At 35.6% G+C, this 19,713-nt stretch overlaps 2 protein-coding genes across 2 annotated transcripts; both read left to right on the top strand.

The window, feature by feature from the left end:
* The first annotated feature begins 1,863 nt into the window (after positions 1-1,863).
* Positions 1,864-16,020, top strand: LOC114541908 (fibronectin type III domain-containing protein-like). Its single transcript, XM_028561705.1, has 22 exons — positions 1,864-2,015; positions 5,562-5,643; positions 6,005-6,292; positions 6,646-6,981; positions 7,133-7,235; positions 7,360-7,568; positions 8,071-8,209; positions 8,533-8,663; positions 8,798-8,980; positions 9,348-9,521; positions 9,847-9,974; positions 10,155-10,245; positions 10,382-10,693; positions 10,977-11,044; positions 11,139-11,364; positions 11,718-11,827; positions 12,155-12,656; positions 12,910-13,032; positions 13,293-13,481; positions 13,914-14,042; positions 14,153-14,237; positions 14,745-16,020. The coding sequence occupies exons 2-22, from the start codon at positions 5,604-5,606 to the stop codon at positions 14,926-14,928; spliced, it is 3,750 nt and encodes a 1,249-aa protein (XP_028417506.1). The 5' UTR covers positions 1,864-2,015; positions 5,562-5,603; the 3' UTR covers positions 14,929-16,020.
* Positions 16,021-17,824: 1,804 nt separating this feature from the next.
* Positions 17,825-19,375, top strand: LOC114541919. The gene is made up of 3 exons (XM_028561712.1): positions 17,825-18,021; positions 18,389-18,676; positions 19,023-19,375. Exons 1-3 carry the CDS (start codon positions 17,982-17,984, stop codon positions 19,373-19,375), a joined length of 681 nt encoding a protein of 226 aa, XP_028417513.1. The 5' UTR covers positions 17,825-17,981.
* Positions 19,376-19,713: the final 338 nt, after the last annotated feature.

Genomic DNA, 19,713 nt, shown 5'->3' with positions numbered 1-19,713 from the left:
GTTGTGAGAGTTGGATGCACGCTATATTCATATACTCATAATTCATATATTCATATAATCATATTCGCATATTCGTACAAAGGAAATCCGTCGGGCAAAACGAATAGTTGAATATACACCGACCTCTCTACTCATCCCCTCCCAAAAAGGATTGAAACCATCCATGGAGGACCTATGAATCTTGGATGGTAATCTCTAAATTATGCGGGATGGAGTGTTTTGAGCGTCCTATACAACTATTGTTTTCATTATTGATATTAAATTCTCCGTAAATCTTGAGGAATTACGCCTGTTTTCTAAAAGCCCACTCATACTCAATTAACTCAAACTCATTGAGTGTGAGATCTTAATCACGTCGTAATGTCTCCACGAGTAAGCTTTTAGAATTACAGGCATTAATCTTTCAACTTTTCTCTCGTCGTTAAACTGGATCTTATTCTTTTATTTATTATATCCGCAGCTCACCGAATTCCTAATTACATTTACAGCTGAAGTGGAAGCCTCTGAGTTCCATCTCAGTGAAACATTAGTCGAATAAACTTGTTGATAAACTTGCCACTGCCCGCTCCCCACCTACCCATAGTCATGACAAACGGCTTCGTGTTATTTCGAACCGATAGTTGATGGGTTTCACCTGCAAAATACCATTTCACTCATTACCTCAAGACAGTGAATCATTCCGAAATTATCAAACAGAGTATACTGGCCGAAAATGAAAACGGTAGAATCGAAATATTTGGAGCCTTGGACGTGGTGAAAAACATAACTGAAATGAAGTGAAAGGATTAAATGAAACATGTAGAATTCGAATATCGCGGATGTATGTTTATCGTACAGCAAGTACTTATTACAAACTAAAATTTTCTTCTTTACAATTTAATTTCCGTTTATCGAAATGCTTACAGACTTTTCCAGACAGACATGCATTGATAGCAATGAATAAATATAATTAATATTTTATGCAAATGAATAAGTCATAGCTAAAAATAATTTCGGCGATGGAGTCAGAAAGGCAACCATTGTTGACGACGCAAGTTTTTGAGTAACCCGCGTGTGCAAAGTATAAACCGGATTTATAAATTAAGACTGATCACATGGACTGGTAACTGGTGGTAACAGCCATGCAAATAGGAGATTACACACAACGAGGAGTCATACATGTCGCTCCAGTATGCACGTTGTACTGTACACAGGCCATGACCATCGATATTACAAATTTAGTCAACAGTACCACTCATTGTCAGCATAACTTGCTATACAAATTGCGTTGACATTTTCGTTTTCTCCCTACAAAGGCTTTTCCTATTAGTGCAATTTTCTATTTTCTTTTTTTTCCTAGAATGAATTCGGAATATCACCGATCAATTTGGTATAAGGAAGAATGATTCACATTTCCCTATAACCATACAATACTAACCTGAATAAGTTCCATAATTTTTCATTAATATATGACGAAGCAACATACATGCTCTTCCGTAGATATAGATCACTACTGATTCAAGGAATTGACTCGGTCATATATGGAAACGGGAAACCTGGTCCGACTGATCATGCTGGGTCGCCTCGCCCTCATTTAAGAACCAGACCTTAGGACTGAAGAATATCATATTAATAAACGACGTTTGCGGTTTTTGTACTAAAAACCTTCAATAGGAAAGATGCTTTGAGTACTTAAAGAGTTTTCATATCAGAAACCTGAATCCGATCATGAGTCCAGTTTTGGAATTCTGCCGTCTATATTTCATGCTAATCGCCTAATCTCCATGACAAAACACAGCGCGTCCGCGCGTCACATCCTGATCCAAACGTAAACATTCGAAAATCACGTGGGGGAATTATGCATGCCAATCCCAAAATTTTAATTATTACAGATAAGCGTCGTCGCACAGCCTGACAAGAATTTTGTCCCGATTTATTAACGAACCACTGCTGTTTCGCTTTTGTTGGCTAGAGAGAGTGTAATCGATATCGAAAAAGGCTAAAGGACAGCGAATATATACTCTTGATTTGCGAAGGTAAATACGCAACAATATTTCTGTATCAATACTATTTCGATCGCATAAACTTTTTATCTAATGTATATTGGATATTTGAATATGATTCAAACACCGAAAGCTTAACGGGTTATGATTACAAGGCTACTTCAATAGTTCAATTCTTATTCTTGATTTTATAACTCAATCCACAGTAAACTTCGGTTTAGTGTGGTTCTTACCGTATATTTCAGCTTGATTTGCCATGAACTTGGACATGATTTTGAACCGGTTGTTAGGTAGCTCCGTAGCTTATCGTAGCTATATTGGCGCCGTCTATATTTGGATCAGGTTGAGCTATTAGATCGCATTTTAGTTTTAAACTTGTTACATTTTGAGCACTTTGTGTCGAGTATCGAATTGGCTTTCGTCGTTGCCATAATATTACAGTGTATGGCTGATGCCATATTCCATATATTACAGTATAGTCCGATCTTGTGTCACGTTTACAAACATTACTCATCTTTTTAAATTTCGCAAAATTTAACACCAAGATATATTTCGTAGCTCTTCCGTAGCCTCTTCTTAGCTATGTTTTGGAAAAGGGCGTATTTTGTTTCGGAGTGAAAGAAATACCGCGCATGAAATTACATTTTGTTTCCATTTCATAAATTAATATTATACTTTCGGAACTTTGCCATGAACCGAATGCAATATAGATTGCTTCATTTGAATTGTCTCCCGCTGGTATTACATAAACTTTTTAAAAGCATGGTTCTGAGGTTCTTTAACGTTTAATAGTGTGTAAAAATAGTTTAGACTGCCACCATATTATTTTAATCTCAGCTTTCACCACTCCGATGTAAAACGATCCATATTCGAAAATTTATTCAATTCAATGTTTATTCGAAGTGTAACGAGTCTCTTTCAGAACTCTTCAAACTGACACCAGTGTCAAAAGCCTATTTCAATTTTGTCAGCTATTTTAAAAGTATTCTTCTGTTCTCAAACATATTTTCAAGTATACAAACTTTGTAACTTTAAACACTTCATAATGTGCCCTCGCGGTCATGCTGTTCCGACTGACCAGCATTTTATATATCATTAATATTTTGAACATAAATAATTTAGTAACAAATAAAAACATTTCAGTAGCTTGACCACAATATCGTTCAGGACGGAAATTCTATGTTTTGGCATAAATAACATTAGAGCTTTATTTTCCAAAAAATGAAAGACCAAACAAACCAAAGACAGTTGCCAACATTTTATGTCTTGGTTTCCGGTAACTTTATATGCTTTTGTCCTCCCAAGGGCTAGGCAAGTAGGCGTATAATATTTAGCAGTTTTGCTCTTGGTTTAAACGTTTTCCGCATCCCACGTGTTTTTGAATATCTATATATATTTTAATACAAATCGAATCTTAGCCCTCTTTTTGTAAAATGATATCGTTAAACCTTCTTGAGGAAATTCGTTATTTTTATATCTATTATAATCGTTTAAAATTCCGTCAGCCCAGAAACATATACGTTCTCTCGTTTCAATCTATGTTTTGCTCAAGACAAAAAAGGCTTTGTTTTGGTTTTGTTTTTATGCAATTCAAAAGAACAATTGCATCTCTTTATCAGAAAAAAATCGCAACATCTATCTTCAAGGTAAAACCATTTTCCAATTGGGTCTGTTTGTTTTTAGTGGAAGGGAAAAATACGGAAAATATCTTTTGATCACTTACTATCATGTTTTATCTAAAGGACACTTGGGCATTTTATAGATAAGGTGAAATTGTTTTCCAAAATAATAAGATTTTCCTCTAATATGGATTTTAAGTGACACCAGCCTTCTGTCTGATAGGCTGAATAAGGAAAACCCTCATTATTATAAATAATTAAGTAGTTGTGACTTGTGTGGCTTTTTAATTTTAAAAATATTTGCTTTTTAACTAAAGTTTGTCAAATTTAGGCACATTTAATAATATATACTACACTTGTGTACAAATATATCTAAAATATACTGCAAATATTTTAGTTTCCCCCATATATTATCATTTTTGATAATGTTAAAAACTAATTTATTCAAGGTCCACTTTACAGTTATGCATTATTTAGAAGATTGAAGTATCTGATTTTACCTTTAGTTCAGTTATAACCTTGCTCAAAAGTTTAGCTAAAATTATAATCTCACCAAAACTACAAAAAGTTAATAGTTGAAAGTTAAAGTCTTTCTTGATATTTGGACATATAAGGTATGTTTGTTAGGACAATGATAAATGTTCATTGAGCATTAGGCTAAACTTTTAATATCCTTGTTAAACCTTTTAATATCACATTGGGTTTGGGTAATGCGTATTTATAGATCAATGGACCTTCAAATGTTATCTGTTTTGTGCAAAAGAAACTGATTTGAAACTGATTTTTATCATACATGACACTGTCGTTTTTTGAAAAGGTGTTTTGACGAAATGATTGAATCTATATAGCATGTCCTGATGCCCTGAAGCATCAAATATAATCAGTATAACCCATCTGGAGAAGCTGCCCAATACTGAAGAAAATATCTGTATACAATGATAAACAATTGATGATCTGTGCACAATGGAACACCTTTGGGGTCTTGTGACATCCGTTTGAATGAGGATATGCGAAACTATACTTGTGACCATTATCAATTCCTGTTAAAATATTGGCTTGAGCAACAAGCCACATTTCCTTTTTTCTTATCTTTTGCTGCATATATGAAAATAAACATCACAATGGACAATACTGTACTTGAATCTATATTGGTTCTTCAGTGAGTTCTTCCTTGTCAACTAGCATAACAATATGTACCTATGTGGCAACTGGTTTGTACAATATTGCTAAATTTCAATTTTGTTGAAATTTGTTTATTATTGAAAGTATTTCGGAAAAGATGTAGATTTTTCATGTTAGCCATTCAGTCCAGTATGCTTTAATTCACATTTTATTTTGACGAAAATTTGCCTTTCATAGTTAGACCACTTAATTTTTTTTGGGGGGGGGATGTATATTCATATATTCATGATTATATGTAGAAGATCAGAAAGCTCACAATCTGTCAATCGCATGTCTGGACCTGCAGTTGCTAATAAGAATATGTAGTAATATTTTTTTTCTGTTATAATAATATAATAATCTGTGACCTTCACGGTTGATTTGGGTTGGTCGTTTTGTTGGCTTCTGCTGACAACGATGATTTTCAGCTGTGTGGGTGTTTCTCGCCACTGAAACCCCCCTACTTCTCCGGAAGATCTGGCACTGTGTTAGAGTGTAAATGACTATCAATGATGATATTTTGATTACGGAAATTAGTGCATTGAAGATTAACAAATTCTTGAACTGTTTCAGCAATAATAACGTATCTTTTGACAATTTGCCAAATTGACTGAGTTTTATTCCATGGTATGGTAGCTGAGTTGTGTTTAAATATTCAGTTACAAAACATTGAAAAATTCTAAAAGCTGTTTTTGGGGTACTAAGGAAATTGTCATCCGCATCTGCTGGGTAAAAGGTGGCCACTACTGATACGGTGTCACTTCAACAAGTTTGACTGTACTCTTAAATCTATCTTCAGAACCCTTGAACTCTGAGCTATCTGTTCTTACAAAACTGGGCGATGATTTGGTTGCTTCTATTTGCACTGGCCTTAGTTTCTGGTAAGTACATCTCAAGTCTTACATATCTTGTAGTGTTGAGCTCAGAAACCCCGTGGTCCGTGGATCAACTATTTCACTGTGAGAACATCCTTCATTCGTCTGCATTTGGTCAGAGGATATCTAACAATAAACCCTCTAACAATTGAGTCTAGTGGTTTAAAATAATGAATGGTAATAGGAGAATCATAAAATGCGAACAGGCATTCAAATTTCATACGGAAACAAATTTTAATCTGTTGGAAATCTGTTGGAGAAGGCACGAAGCTCTCAGTTTTTAGAGTGTAAATTTCTATAACAATCTATATCTTACAAATCTTGCTTTAAACTGCGTTTAGTCTTAGTACAAAAAACAACTTTTTAGGGCAGGAAAAAATTCCTAAAATATTCAAAGACGCCGACGACGTTTACTCCTTCCCGGATAATTTTCAAAGATTGCGAGTGGAAACAAACGATGTCCCGTCCGCGAATTACTATTGGCTGAAAGATGACAAAAAGATCACAGGGAAAACTGAGCCAAAATTTCTTCAGTATGACCAACGAATATTGATGCCAGAAACTAAAGACAAGAAATATGCTGGAAAATACCAGTTTGTGATGGTAACAGATGCTGGAACAATCAAAGGAAGAGAAGTCAAAGTTGAATTTACTTGTAAGTACTACCTGCAGAAAATCTTAGCACTTAAATGCTATGCGGCTAAAAATGGTCATCTTTTTTCATGATATTTTCGACCTTGTATAGAACTGCAGACTATACGTCACATGTTGAATAATTAATAATAATATCGTTTTAATATGGCCTTTTTTTCTGCAATCCCACTTATGTGTAGGTCAATTGTTTACTATTTATTAACCCATGTCACTGTAAAGATTCAAATAATATAAGATATCTCTCCGGGTGATTCGGTTGTAATTCATCACCCATAGTTGATCATTTCTCCTTTCGTTCACATTAACTCGACGTGCTGTTATAATCATACCATCATATTATTTTGTACGTCAAAGATGCTGGGGAATTTGACCAAACCGTCCCCCCAAACCGGACAGAAGATGTCGTTGTTGGTCAGGCAAATTTTATCAAATGTCCAAAGCATGAACCTGGTTCAAATGTAATCTACAAATGGGGAAAATCGACTGCCATAACTGGAACAAAGTTTTTAGAGATCAGACCAAACTATATAGTTTTGGATGACGGAACATTGTTCTATTCGCATCTTACTGAAGAAAATGCAAATCAATTCAATAAATACGGGTGGGTATGCGGCATGGAGGCAAAAGTTGGTGACAAGAATCAATTCGGTTGGGCTGAGCATGTAATAACAACATTCAAAATAGTTAACAGTAAGTGTGGTTATTGAATTGCTATGTATAACGTTCTTTCTCTTGTGCCACGGTACAATTATTGTATGTATTTTATATTATAGTGTTTATTTAACAGTTGTAGATTCAACTAAACTAAAAAAATTAAATCTATCGTAACTTTGTTCGGCAGCAAACACGACAGAATTTGGGCCAAAAATTGTCACGAGGCTGCCGCAGAACAAACGATTTCAGGAGGGAGACACCATATCAATGAAATGTGCCGCCGCTGGAAGGTATGTGGGTGCATGAAGTGAAATTCTGCTCTGTTTCATTTATTCAAACGCCAATATCACTGTTATCAAGTAAGAAAGATCAAATACTGTACAGTAAGATACCTATAAAATGTTCTGTTTTTAGACCAACTCCTTCGTATTCATGGAAGAGAATTGATGTTGAGGGCAAAGAACATGCAATTGTGAATGGCAAAGGTGGCATGAAATTTGAGGACGGTGATGCCAGACTCCTTGTCCTGAATTCTGCAAAAAGAGAGCATTCAGGTCGATATTTCTGCACGGCTTCGATTGGGAACAAAAATGATACTGTCGAGGGTTCTTTAACGTTTGAAGGTATGGTACATTTATATTTATAATATAAGTATGATATAACGAGCAATTTGATTGGCTACCGCGCGTGCATTGTGAGGCCATAATGCACGCTTCTGGCTTTTGAAGTTTTTGTTGCTAAGCAACATCTTAAATAACATGTAAGGAGAATTTCATTATTGATCAAATAAATAAATTTTGTTGTTGCCCTATAATTTCTTCTTATATCATAAAAGAATTAAAAAAGCTCGTCGCGTGCCTTTATGGTGCAATAATGCACTCGGGGAAATGTTGGAAAAATACTCGAGAAGCTTGTAAAGCTTTTACAAGCTTCTCTCGTATTCTCCCAACATTCCCCCATCGTGCATTATTACACCATAAAGGCACGCGACTCGTTTTTTAATTCTTAAATATTAGCTACGTACGTACATGGGAAGACTATGTTTATTATCGGTGGGTATATTAATACAAAAAAAAATACTGTACTTTGCGGGAAAAAGCTTCATTGACTCATTTTTTCTAACAGTTGAACCAAAATGGGTTGGTAAGGACATCGAATCTGTGGAGCCGTCAATCTATACCAGTCATTCATGGACATGCAATGCCACGGGGTTCCCGGCGCCGAAATACAAATGGTATAAAAATGGTGATCAAATCCAAAGCAGGTACAATATAGTTTACAATATATACGCAGCTTTAACGAAAATTACCCGTGTGAAATGAAGGTGCAAATTTTAATGTGTTTTCATATCTGAACAACATGGAAGCATTTTGATTCATATAAAAATTCGACGACAATAAGTTCCTGTCAATGTAGTTCTTTAGTCGATTGTTTTAGGGTATTTGAATTTGTAATTATGACTCAATAAAGATACATGCATGGAGTTACAGACTTGGAAACATGATTTGTCATTTGGAGGTGATGAAAACGTAATGAACGTTATCATTATTGTTGCGTCACTGACCGAACCTTTATTTTATTATTCAGCAAGACGCATGTAATTGATAAAGGGACAATTACTTTTCCAAATTTGACACAAGCTGATACTGCCATGTATCAGTGTGTAGCTGAGAATACCATGGACAATATCTATCAAACTGCATATTTAGATGTTCAAGGTAGGTTCCTCGTTGTCCCTGATACGGATTCGGATTCCTTTTAAGGTAGTTTCAAAACATTATTCCCTCATCAGTTTTTTTTCTGTAAAAAGGGATCTCTATTTAAAACTGTGAAATTTTATTTGTTAATGTAGCTGAGAAACCTGTCTTCAACATGAACACTGGCAAGACAACACTATTCCTGGGGGCGAAAGGGACGATTAAATGTCATGCTAAAGCTGCTCCTGCTGCTAAAAACACGTGGGAGAAAGATGGAGTCAAGATAAATATATCTTTCTCGCGATATACACTGGTTAACAATGAACATCTTGTCATAGGTATATCATTATTGTAGATATAAGGGTTTACGTTGGTTATAATGGGTACGTTCGTAAGTACACAATTCCTCATGTATATGCATAACTTGGCATACGATTCCTCGAGTGGTGACTCAAAAGTTAAGGGCCGGTTGAACTAAAGACTGGATAGCTCTATCCACCGGAAAGTAATTTTTGCAAAAGTGCTTGAAGACAATCTTTAAGAAGTAGCTCCAATTTAATATGTACCAAACAACAACCAATTTTTGACGGCTGAAAAACGAATATCCGGTGGCTATCTAGTCTTCGTACAACCAGCCCCAGCATTGCTTTGCAAAACGGTTTCGTAAATTGTCATTACCTTAACTACTGTACATTTTATTTATAGACCCAGTGAAGAAACAAGATATAGGCAATTATACATGTAAAGCTAAGAATCTTTATGGTGAAGATGTAAAGAAGATCATTGTTCAAGTTGTTGGAGAAGTCACTTTCATCTCGGAACCGAACGATGTCATCGCAAAAAAGGGGGAATCGTTTAAATTGAAATGCGAAGCTGAAGGTACACTAATACTTCTATATAAACAATTATTTCTATTGCTTTTTATGGGAATTGTGTGTGGCCGGGCCTTGATCCTTCATATCTTGCCTAATCGGTTTCCATGTGTTGACAATACAACTTGATTGGATGAGTGTTTTGGTGTTATGGCGGGAACATGTTTTGGATAAGGATTAGTTACTGTATGTAGCATTAAAAATTACATAAGATATCTTCGGGCAAGCAGTATATGATTTCTTCGGGCGAACAGTATATGATTTTTCAAATTGATTCTTTTGCTTTAGCTCGCATTGTTACACTTTTTTTTCCAAACTTTTTTTCCATGCAGGTGACAAAGACAGTTCCTTTAGGGCCACAATCAAATACAAGTGGAAGTACAATGATAAAGATATTGAACTCAATGATACCATTGTTTGGTCTGATGACGCTCATTCCTTAGTTTTCCTCAATGCGCAGGTATAAAAAAAGAATATTTGTGAAATATTTTATAAAATCCAGTGGCCCAAATATGGTAGACCCTAACCCTAACCTTGTAGATAATCGAGTTAGATACAATACTAGAAGTTCAGAATTGTCCAGTATTAAAGTGAAATATTGCATTATTCAACCTAGGACAATCTTAATTGTTGTTTGCAGGTTCGTCAGAGTGGAAAGTATACATGTATAGCATATATCGACAAGCCATCTTATGCTGAAAAAAAAAGCTCTGCGAAAGTTGTTATACGAGGTTGGTAAAAGGTGTCCGACAAGTTTATTGTTTCCGCTAATATGAAAGCGGCACTCCGTTCGACCTCCTCACAAACGTTTGGGCCCCTGCGCCTATGAATTAAATTTTAGTCATGATCTTATATGTATTCTAATAGGTCCGCCTGAGGCACCGAATAAAGTGCAAATCGAAGGAGACTGCAGCAAATTCTCCGCGAAGTTAACATGGAATATACCGGGCAACAACTATGATCCAATCAAACACTTCATCATAGAGACGGCCACCACTTATGATACGGAGTGGCATAAAAATGAAAGCGACCATATCGATCCAAATTTGAAAGAAAAAACGATCAAAGGTCTCTCGCCCTGGACCTCTTACCGATTTCGTGTGCTAGCGTTTAATGCAATTGGCCAAAGTGATCCAAGTGAACCTACGGAATTAAAGAACTGTAAAACCCCACAGAAAGGTAATATCTTAAGTCGCTGTTGGGTTATAGAAGCGTCGAAAATATTTTTCATTAATAAAACGTTGTCGAATACTGCAAATGTTGCATTCTGATCAGCTGCGCAACTCGCTGCATAAAAATTTTCATTGGTAAACGATTGTGGAGTAATATTGGAAATGCTGCATTCTGATTGGCTTCGCAACTCGCTATAGTTTCAAAAATTAGATTACGGGGCTGGGCTCTTAGTGTATATACCTCAGTGATTGTTATTTTCGTGATGTGATTTCACTTTTCTTACATTTAGCACCATTCATTTGTCCTGCGGTTGAAGCTATACCAGGAAAAGCGAACGAATTGACCTTGAAATGGAAGGTACAGTATAAGATGGCAAGCCGTATTGTGTATACACTTCCATATCCCTTGGTGTTTTTCAACTTAATTAACTTCGGGTCTTAATTTTGTACAGGAAATTAAATTAATGGAACGAAACGGTGAATCTTTTCGCTACCTGCTGCAGTATTGGCCAGATGCATCACCTGAAAAACGTCGGAACAAAACTTTCAATCCCGTCCAATTAGAATTTGAAGTTCCTAATGCTGGGTATTATCAACTGTGGAAGTTTCAGATTCAAGGAGTAAACAAAGTCGGCGCTGGACCATACTGTACCGGGCAATCTCGTTCTGGACAAAATGGTACGTCTATCTTTCCTTAATCTTTTTTTTCTATTGTTCTTTATCTCTTGTTCTTTCGTCTATATCTTTCGCATGTCTCTCATTCTGTCTACCATTGTTTTGCTTGTAATAAACCTTATGATGTTTGCATGTAAAAAGTTCAAAAGGAAATTCCAAGTAAGCAGCAGGAGAAAACTGTAAATTTATTTGAAAAATGAAGTCCAAAGATTTCCAGTTTCATTTAACCGTTATCTTGTATGAATCGTATGGTTTATATTTTATATTCCATTCTCAATATGTCTTCTTCATTCAAATGTGTTTTGCGTTAATTGTGGACGTGCAAGGTTTTCTTATCATGTTTATGTTCATTACAGCTCCAACAGTTGCTCCTACTAAACTAACTGTGACGGAGTCTGGCGCCACATATATTGTATTGGAGTGGGAAGCAATTTCATTAGAGAGAGGAAGTGTCGATGGTTATCATGTACGTAAAAGCGTAAAGGAAACAGCGTTTTCTAATAGCGTTTGGACTTCTATTCGGCGGCTATGTATTTGTATTTATTTTTGAGTTTTTATTATTTTTAATACGTCCGGAGCCACCGGTATAACTGTGGTCTGGGACGTCTTTTAAAGTAATTTACTACCGTTGGATCGAGTACCTTGTTATTTTGAGCAAGTATCAGCTTAATATCCCCCTCTTGTTTAGTATCTCTGCTATAGAGGTGTATCGTTTTTGACATTTTAGGGTTAACCTTTAGGTTTGGACGTAACAATACAGTATGCCTCACCGTGCTGTTTATTATATTTATAGATCACATACTACACAGACTCGGAAGCCTCAGATTCGCGGCGATCTATTAGCGCAAATGATTGTGATCGAAAGAGTCCTTGTGTGCGCAATGTTATTGGCGGGAATACGAAAATTACTCGCCTAGACGGTCTTCTCCCATACACAAACTATCGAATCTCTATATACGGTTATAACAGCGGGGGCAGAGGCCCAGAAGCCAGTACATCTTACAAAACAGATCCAGACTTGCCAGGTATCCCGGAAGTCGAAGTTGAAGCATTTGCGAGATTTGTCGAAGTTTTTTGGAAGAAACCTAAACAGCCTAATGGCGAGATTACTGGATATGAAGTAGAAATTGATAAGGACGCTGATCCCAAGGTCGTAACTCTTGGTCCGACTTCTATGGAGCACACGTTCGGTGGATTGGAACCAAACAAAAGTTATGTTGTATCTGTCCGAGCAAAGACTGCCGCTGGATTTGGGCTGAAAAAAAGATACCATGTTCAAACCAAGTTACCTATACGTAAGTTCGTTTTTTATGTAAAGTTTAGTAGATGATCAATGATTCTCTGGTGTCGTCAAACGAATATGTTGATGGAACTTTTACCAAAACTGAGCTTAAAAAGATGGTGAAGATATAGATAGAATTGATAAATGCCTTCTCTGCGACAACATTTTAAGATAGTAAATATCTTAATCCTTAATCTGTTAAATACTTAATCTGTTGTAATGAGTATAATCCATTCTAATTTCTCAATATTGGAATTTAAATTTAGTTCCTGGCAAACCTAAGATTCCTATAGTAAAGGGCATCGGAGAAGATGGAGTAAACGTGACATTCCGAAGAAATAAATCAGGAGGATTCCCAGAAAAATTTATTGTTCGCTACCGTATTAAAGGTCAGATAATAGAATTCAATCGTTTGTCAATCGTAAATATAGCAAATGAAAGTTTAATTTGAAGGCTAAATTACCTAGCCCACGGACTAAAACATATTTCAGTCTGGCAAAGTATTCATTTTAGAACGCAAAATAAAATAATTTATTATAAACCATGCATGCGTTGGTGGCACAGTGATTAAATCTGTATATAGGCACGGTCTTACTGAATGCCTCATTTTATACAGTATATGCTTCAACGTCCAATCTGATAATTTTAGATGGAGGTGATTGGAATGAAACAGATCCTGTTCCATTGTACGGGCCAAACAGCAAACCCTATGTGGAGATTTTCGGGCTAGATAATGATAAGGAATATGAAATATCGACGTTTGCTGTTAACGAAAAAGGTCCAAGTGAAACGAGCGATATTGAAACTGTGAAACCAGGACAGGAGGAGGGTGAAACTCGTAAGTAACACGAAGACACTGTACGCTTAATGTATGCTCCCGAGGGAAATAGTGAATTTTGTTTTTCCAAGCGTCTGAATGGTTTCTCAGACGAAGTCAAGAGAAACATTGAGAATCGAGGGAAAACAAAATTCGCTATTTCCCGAGGTAGTGTACATTAAGTGCTTTGTTATTTAGGAACCGCAAAAACATACATGTTACACAACAATTTCATTTAAAAAAACACTTTACTTTGTTATGACAATATGTGGGCAACAATTTTTCACTTGTTTCCCTGGCGGGAAACATTGCATTCATTTAAAGTCGTGTGACTACGAATGAATTAACCAATCACGTTTCAAATACACAGCACAAATATAACAATGTTTGTGATATTGCTCAGAAAAATTTTTATATGTGTATATTTTAACTTTAAAGTTGTTGTTTTTCCAGCAATAGCTCAAAGCAGCCCAATTTACAAACGTTCATGGTTCGTGGCGATGGTGGTTATTGTCTGTCTACTCCTCATCTTGCTTCTCATTGCTTTACTCATCACAAGAAAGAGAGGCGAGAGGTATCCTGGTAAGCATCAGAAAATCTCGATTCTCCTAACCTTACTTTAAAACAAAAATATAATGCCATTTTTTCAAAATGTATCATTTGATTAAAACATATGCGTATTTTTTTCAAAGTTGGTAAACGTGAGAAAAAGAGAGCTGGAATTCTGGACGTTGGCGAAGAACCAGATTACAACATGTATCCGATGAAACCAGCAAGGTTGGCTGCAGCATTTTGAAACGCTTATGTTTATTTTATTGTCTAGAGTTGAAATGTTTATAGAAATTTAGATTATACCCCTATATAACAGATAAAATAACCAGTATGCTTAGGGCGGTTGGAGTGGGGGGGGGGTGAAGGCGTCTGGAGGGTCACCCTCCAAACAAATGCCTCAGGGGTCCGGAATTTAGAGGGCCCGCGTGGAAAATTTGAGAACATGCACGAGTTTGCTATACTCCGCCGTGTATTTGCTAGGAAATCAACATGAAGTAATACTGTCATGATTTTCACGTTTTTATAACAAAAATGAAAATCATACACTTCTAACTCAAACAATGTTAGAGCCTTATGTACGAAGAACAAATAAAATTGGTTTGATTTTGGGTTCCTAACACTAGCGGCTGTTTTCTTGTTACGTCTGCGTCGTTGATTTGTTGCATCTTTACTCGCTATCATACCACGTGTACTACCACTGTTGCTTAAGATCTCATTTCCCTCCCATTTTAGACCAAACGGTAATGGTATAAGTAGGCAAGACAGTGGAGTCTCCGATCCAAACCGTGATCCAGATCGTGACAGCTTAGACGATTACGGAGAAGATCGCTTTGATGAAGACGCGGCTTCTTTGATTGGCGCATATAATGATGACAGAAGACACAACAAGGCTGTTGATGAACCGGAATTTGTATAGCTGACTTTGGTAAAGAAAAGTTAAGTGGTGGTTTCATTGACTCAAGTTATGGTCAAGGACTGTGGAAGATGTTTACGGCTAAATGGACGCCAAAAGAGGGCGTTTTTAACTGTACAGTATATACCTTTAGTGAAAACAGCGCCATTCCAAATGTGAATTAAGGAAGCTTTTAAGGCTTGCTCGAGGATTTTTTCACACTAAATAGTGGATACTGGACATAATTCTTTACTATATACATTTTTATAAAAAAAAGTAGCTGAAATTTTTTAGATGATTTTTTTTATTTCAACTCCTACTCCTAAGCAATGTCTCTCAATGTGACAGTAAATTTTGCGTAATGTAATATTCGTGACCTGCAGGGGCTGGTTGTATAAAACTCTTTAACTACATTTTGCATAGTTAAATCCTAGTTAACTCCGAAATACACGACTCTGATTGGCCAATTCTGTCCTTAACTACAGTTAAAAGTTAACTAGTCTTATACAACTGGCCCCAGGCTGAAGCTTTGCCGGAAATTCTTTCCCATCAAGCTATACGTTGGTATAAAGGCGGTGTTACACGTTCCTTTTTCATGGACTTGCAATACAACATCTACTACTTTTGAGAGATGTAAATTTGGCAAAACTTTTGTGTTTATCACACTCCATGGTCGTTCCTTAAACTTACATTTTGAAGACTCTTCACTAATTTGTAAGAAAAATTGCACCGTGTAACATGGCCTTAACAGACCACATGCCACCTTCGCTAATATACGAAATATCGTGTTACGAGTTAAAGTGTTGTAGTGAACATAAAACATTCCATTATACATTATACATTATAGTAATTTAAAGACATTTTGGTATAAGTTGTTTTGCCAAAATATTCTGGTTAATGCAGGATACATATACTTCCATGCAGCTAGTGACCTTGGTTTATTTAAGCTAATCTATATGATTCTAAGGCTAATTATAATTAGTCTGTATATTGACGTATATAAGCTTGTAATGTTTATAGTTCCATGAGAACTGGATGATCAATCGAACAGAATGTTCAAAGAAACTGTAGAAATTCTTATGGGTATTTATGATAAATAAAGATGAGAAACTTGTAGATTAACCCTGCCCAGAACTTCAAATAATTTTCTTATATATTGTAAGAAGTATTGATTTGCGAAATGTTCCACAACTGTGCGTGTATTTTTTGCCAAGGGTTAGCTTTATCGCAGCCTGGTAGTGCTTTTTAGAGGATATAGTCAGGATACCATCATACCCACATGTACGCGTTGCGTATATATTTTTTAAAAAGCTCCTTCCTTGGTAGTGGTGGTACGACTGTGGAAGGAGTGCAGTTTAGCCGCACGTTTTTTAAAGAACTTTCATTTTTATTAAAGAATGGTTCGTTAGATACGTTTTTTACGCGAATATGAGTTCATTCGCGGGGAAATTGAAGGAATATTCCCATTTTTCTGTCGATTGTTTTGACAGGAACAGTTTGGTTTGTGATTTCGGATTGTAATTTATTCAAGGTCTACTTTACAGTTATGCATTATTTAGAAGATTGAAGAATCTGATTTTACCTTTAGTTCAGTTATAACCTTGCTCAAAAGTTTAACTTAAGTTATAATCTCACCAAAACTACAAAAAGTTAATAGTTGAAAGTTAAAGTCTTCTTGATATTTGGACATATAAGGTATGTTTGTTAGGACAATGATAAATGTTCTTTTAGCATTAGGCTAAATTTATTGACCTTTTAATATCACATTGGGTTTGGCTAATACGTATTTGTAGATCAATAGACCTTCAAATCATTATCTGTTTAGTGCAAAAGAAACTGATTTTGAAACTGATTTTTATCATATATGACACTGTCGTTTATAGCATGTCCTAATGCCCTAAGCATAAAATATCATCAGTACAACCTATCTGGAGAAGCTGCCCAATACTGAAGAAACTATCTGTATACAATAATCAACAAGCGATGATCTGTGCACAATGGAACACATTTGGGGTCTTGTATAATCAGTTCAAATGAAATGAGGATATGCAAAACTATACTTGTGACCATTATTAATTCCTGTTAAGATATTGGCTTGAGCAACAATTAGCTATTTCCTTTTTTCTATTCTTTTGCTGCATATATGAAAATAAACATCACAATGGACAATACTGAACTTGAATCTATATTGGTTCTTCAGTGAGTTCTTCCTTGTCAACTAGCATAACAATACCTATGTGACAACCGGTTTGTCCAATATTGCTAAAATTCAATTTTGTTGAAATTTGCTTATTATTGAAAGTATTTCGGAAAAGATGTAGATGTTAGCCGTTCAGTACTAGTATGCTTTAATTCACATTTTATTTTGGCGAAAATTTACCTTTCGTTCTCAGGACCGTAGCTAGACGGCTTAATTTTTTTTTGAGGGGGTGTATATTCATATATTCATGTTTACATGTAGGAACAATATATATATATATATATATATATATATATATATATATAATTATATATATATATATATATATATATATATATATATATATACAGTCAAAAGAGATCAGAAAGCTCTCAATCTGTCAATCGAATGTCTGGACCTGCAGTTGCTAATAAGAATATGTAGTAATATTTTTTGTTCTGTTATAATAATATAATAATCTGTGACCTTCACGGTTAATTTGGGTTGGTCGTTTTGTTGGCTTCTGCTGACAACGGTGATTTTCAGGTGTGTGCCCGAGGATCTGGTAATGAATTAATGTGACTATATCAATCATGATATTTTGATTACGGAAATTAGTGCATTGCCATTGAAGCTCATGAAATTCTTGAACTCTTTTGGCAATAATAACGAGTTTTCTTCCATGGTGTGGTAGCTGACGTGCGTTTAAATTCCGTTAGAAAACATTGAAAAATCGAGTCTAAAAGCTGTTTTTGAGGTACTAAGGAAATTTTCTTCCGCATCTGCTGGGTAAAGGGTGGCCACTGATACGGTGTCACTTCAACAAGTTTGACTGTACTCTTAAATCTATCTTCAGAACCCCTGAACTCTGACTTATCTGTTCTTACAAAACTGGAGGATGATTTGGTTGCTTCTGTTTGCACTGGCCTTAGTTTCTGGTAAGTACATTTCAAGTCTTACATACTTGTATATGTTGAGCTCAGAAACCCCGTGGTCCGTGGATCAACTATTTCATTGTGAGAACATCCTTCATTCGTCTACATTTGTTTACAGGATACCTAACAAAATACCCTCTAACAATTGAATCTAGTGGTTTAAAATAATGAATGGAAATAGGATAATCATAAAATGCGAACAGGCATTTAAATTTCATACGGAAACAATTAATCTGTTGCCTGCTGGAGAAGGCACGAAGCTCTCAGTTTTTAGAGTGTAAATTTATTTATAAATCTATAACAATCTATATATTACAAATCTTGCTTTAAACTGCGTTTAGTTAACTTAGTAGAAAAAACAACTTTTTAGGGCAGGAAAAAATTCCTAAAATATTCAAAGATGCCGACGACGTTTACACCTTCCCGGATAATTTTCAAAGATTGGTAGTGAAAACAAACGATGTCCCGTCCGCGAGTTACTATTGGCTAAAAGATGACAAAAAGATCACATGGAAAACTGAGCCAAAATTTCTTCAGTATGACCAACGAATATTGATGCCAGAAACTAAAGACAAAAAATATGCTGGAAAATACCAGTTTGTGATGGTAACAAATGCTGGAACAATCAAAGGAAGAGAAGTCAAAGTTGAATTTACTTGTAAGTACTACCTGCAGAAAATCTTAGCACTTAGATGCTATGCAGCTAAAAAGGGTCATCTTTCATGATATTTTCGACCTTGTATAAAACTGCATACAAAACGTCACATGTTGAATAATTAATAATAATATCGTTTTAATATGTCCTTTTTTTCTGCAATCCCATTTAGCTCAATTGTTTACTATATATTAACCCATGTCACTGTAAAGATTCAAATAATATAAGATACATATCTCTTCGGGTGATTCAGTTGTTATTCATCACCCATAGTTGATTATTTCTCCTTTCGTTCACATTCACTCGGCGTGCCATTAATCATACCTTCATATTATTTTGTACGTCAAAGATGCTGGGGAATTTGACCTAACCGTCCCCTCAAACCGGACAGAAGATGTCGTTGTTGGTCAGGCAAATTTTATCAAATGTCCAAAGCATGAACCTGGTTCAAATGTAATCTACAAATGGGGAAAATCGACTGCCATAACTGGGACAAAGTTTCTAGAGATCAAACCAAACTATATAGTTTTGGATGACGGAACATTGTTCTATTCGCATCTTACTGAAGAAAATGCAGATCAATTTAATAAATACGGGTGGGTATGCGGCATGGAGGCAAAAGTCGGTGACAAGAATCAATTCGGTTTCGCTGAGCATGTAATAACAACATTCAAAATAGTTAAAAGTAAGTGTGGTTATTGAAATGTTATGTATAACGTTCTTTTTCGTGTGCCACAATACAATTATTGTATTTTAAATTATCATGTTTATTTAACAGTTTTAGATTCAAATAAACTAAAAAAAATAAATCTATCGTAACTTTGTTCGGCAGCAAACTTGACAGAATTTGGGCCAAAGATTGTCACGAGGCTGCCGCAGAACAAACGATTTCAGGAGGGAGACACCATATCAATGAAATGTGCCGCCGCTGGAAGGTATGTGGGTGCATGAAGTGAAATTCTGCTCTGTTTCATTTACTCAAACGGCAATATCACTGTTATCAAGTAAGAAAGATCAAATACTGTGCAGTAAGATACAGT

This window comes from Dendronephthya gigantea, unplaced genomic scaffold, assembly GCF_004324835.1.
Source record: "Dendronephthya gigantea isolate DGI-Jeju-01 unplaced genomic scaffold, DenGig_1.0 000321F, whole genome shotgun sequence".
Classification (NCBI taxonomy): domain Eukaryota; kingdom Metazoa; phylum Cnidaria; class Anthozoa; order Malacalcyonacea; family Nephtheidae; genus Dendronephthya; species Dendronephthya gigantea.
This window is presented reverse-complemented; position numbering and strand designations above follow the sequence as displayed.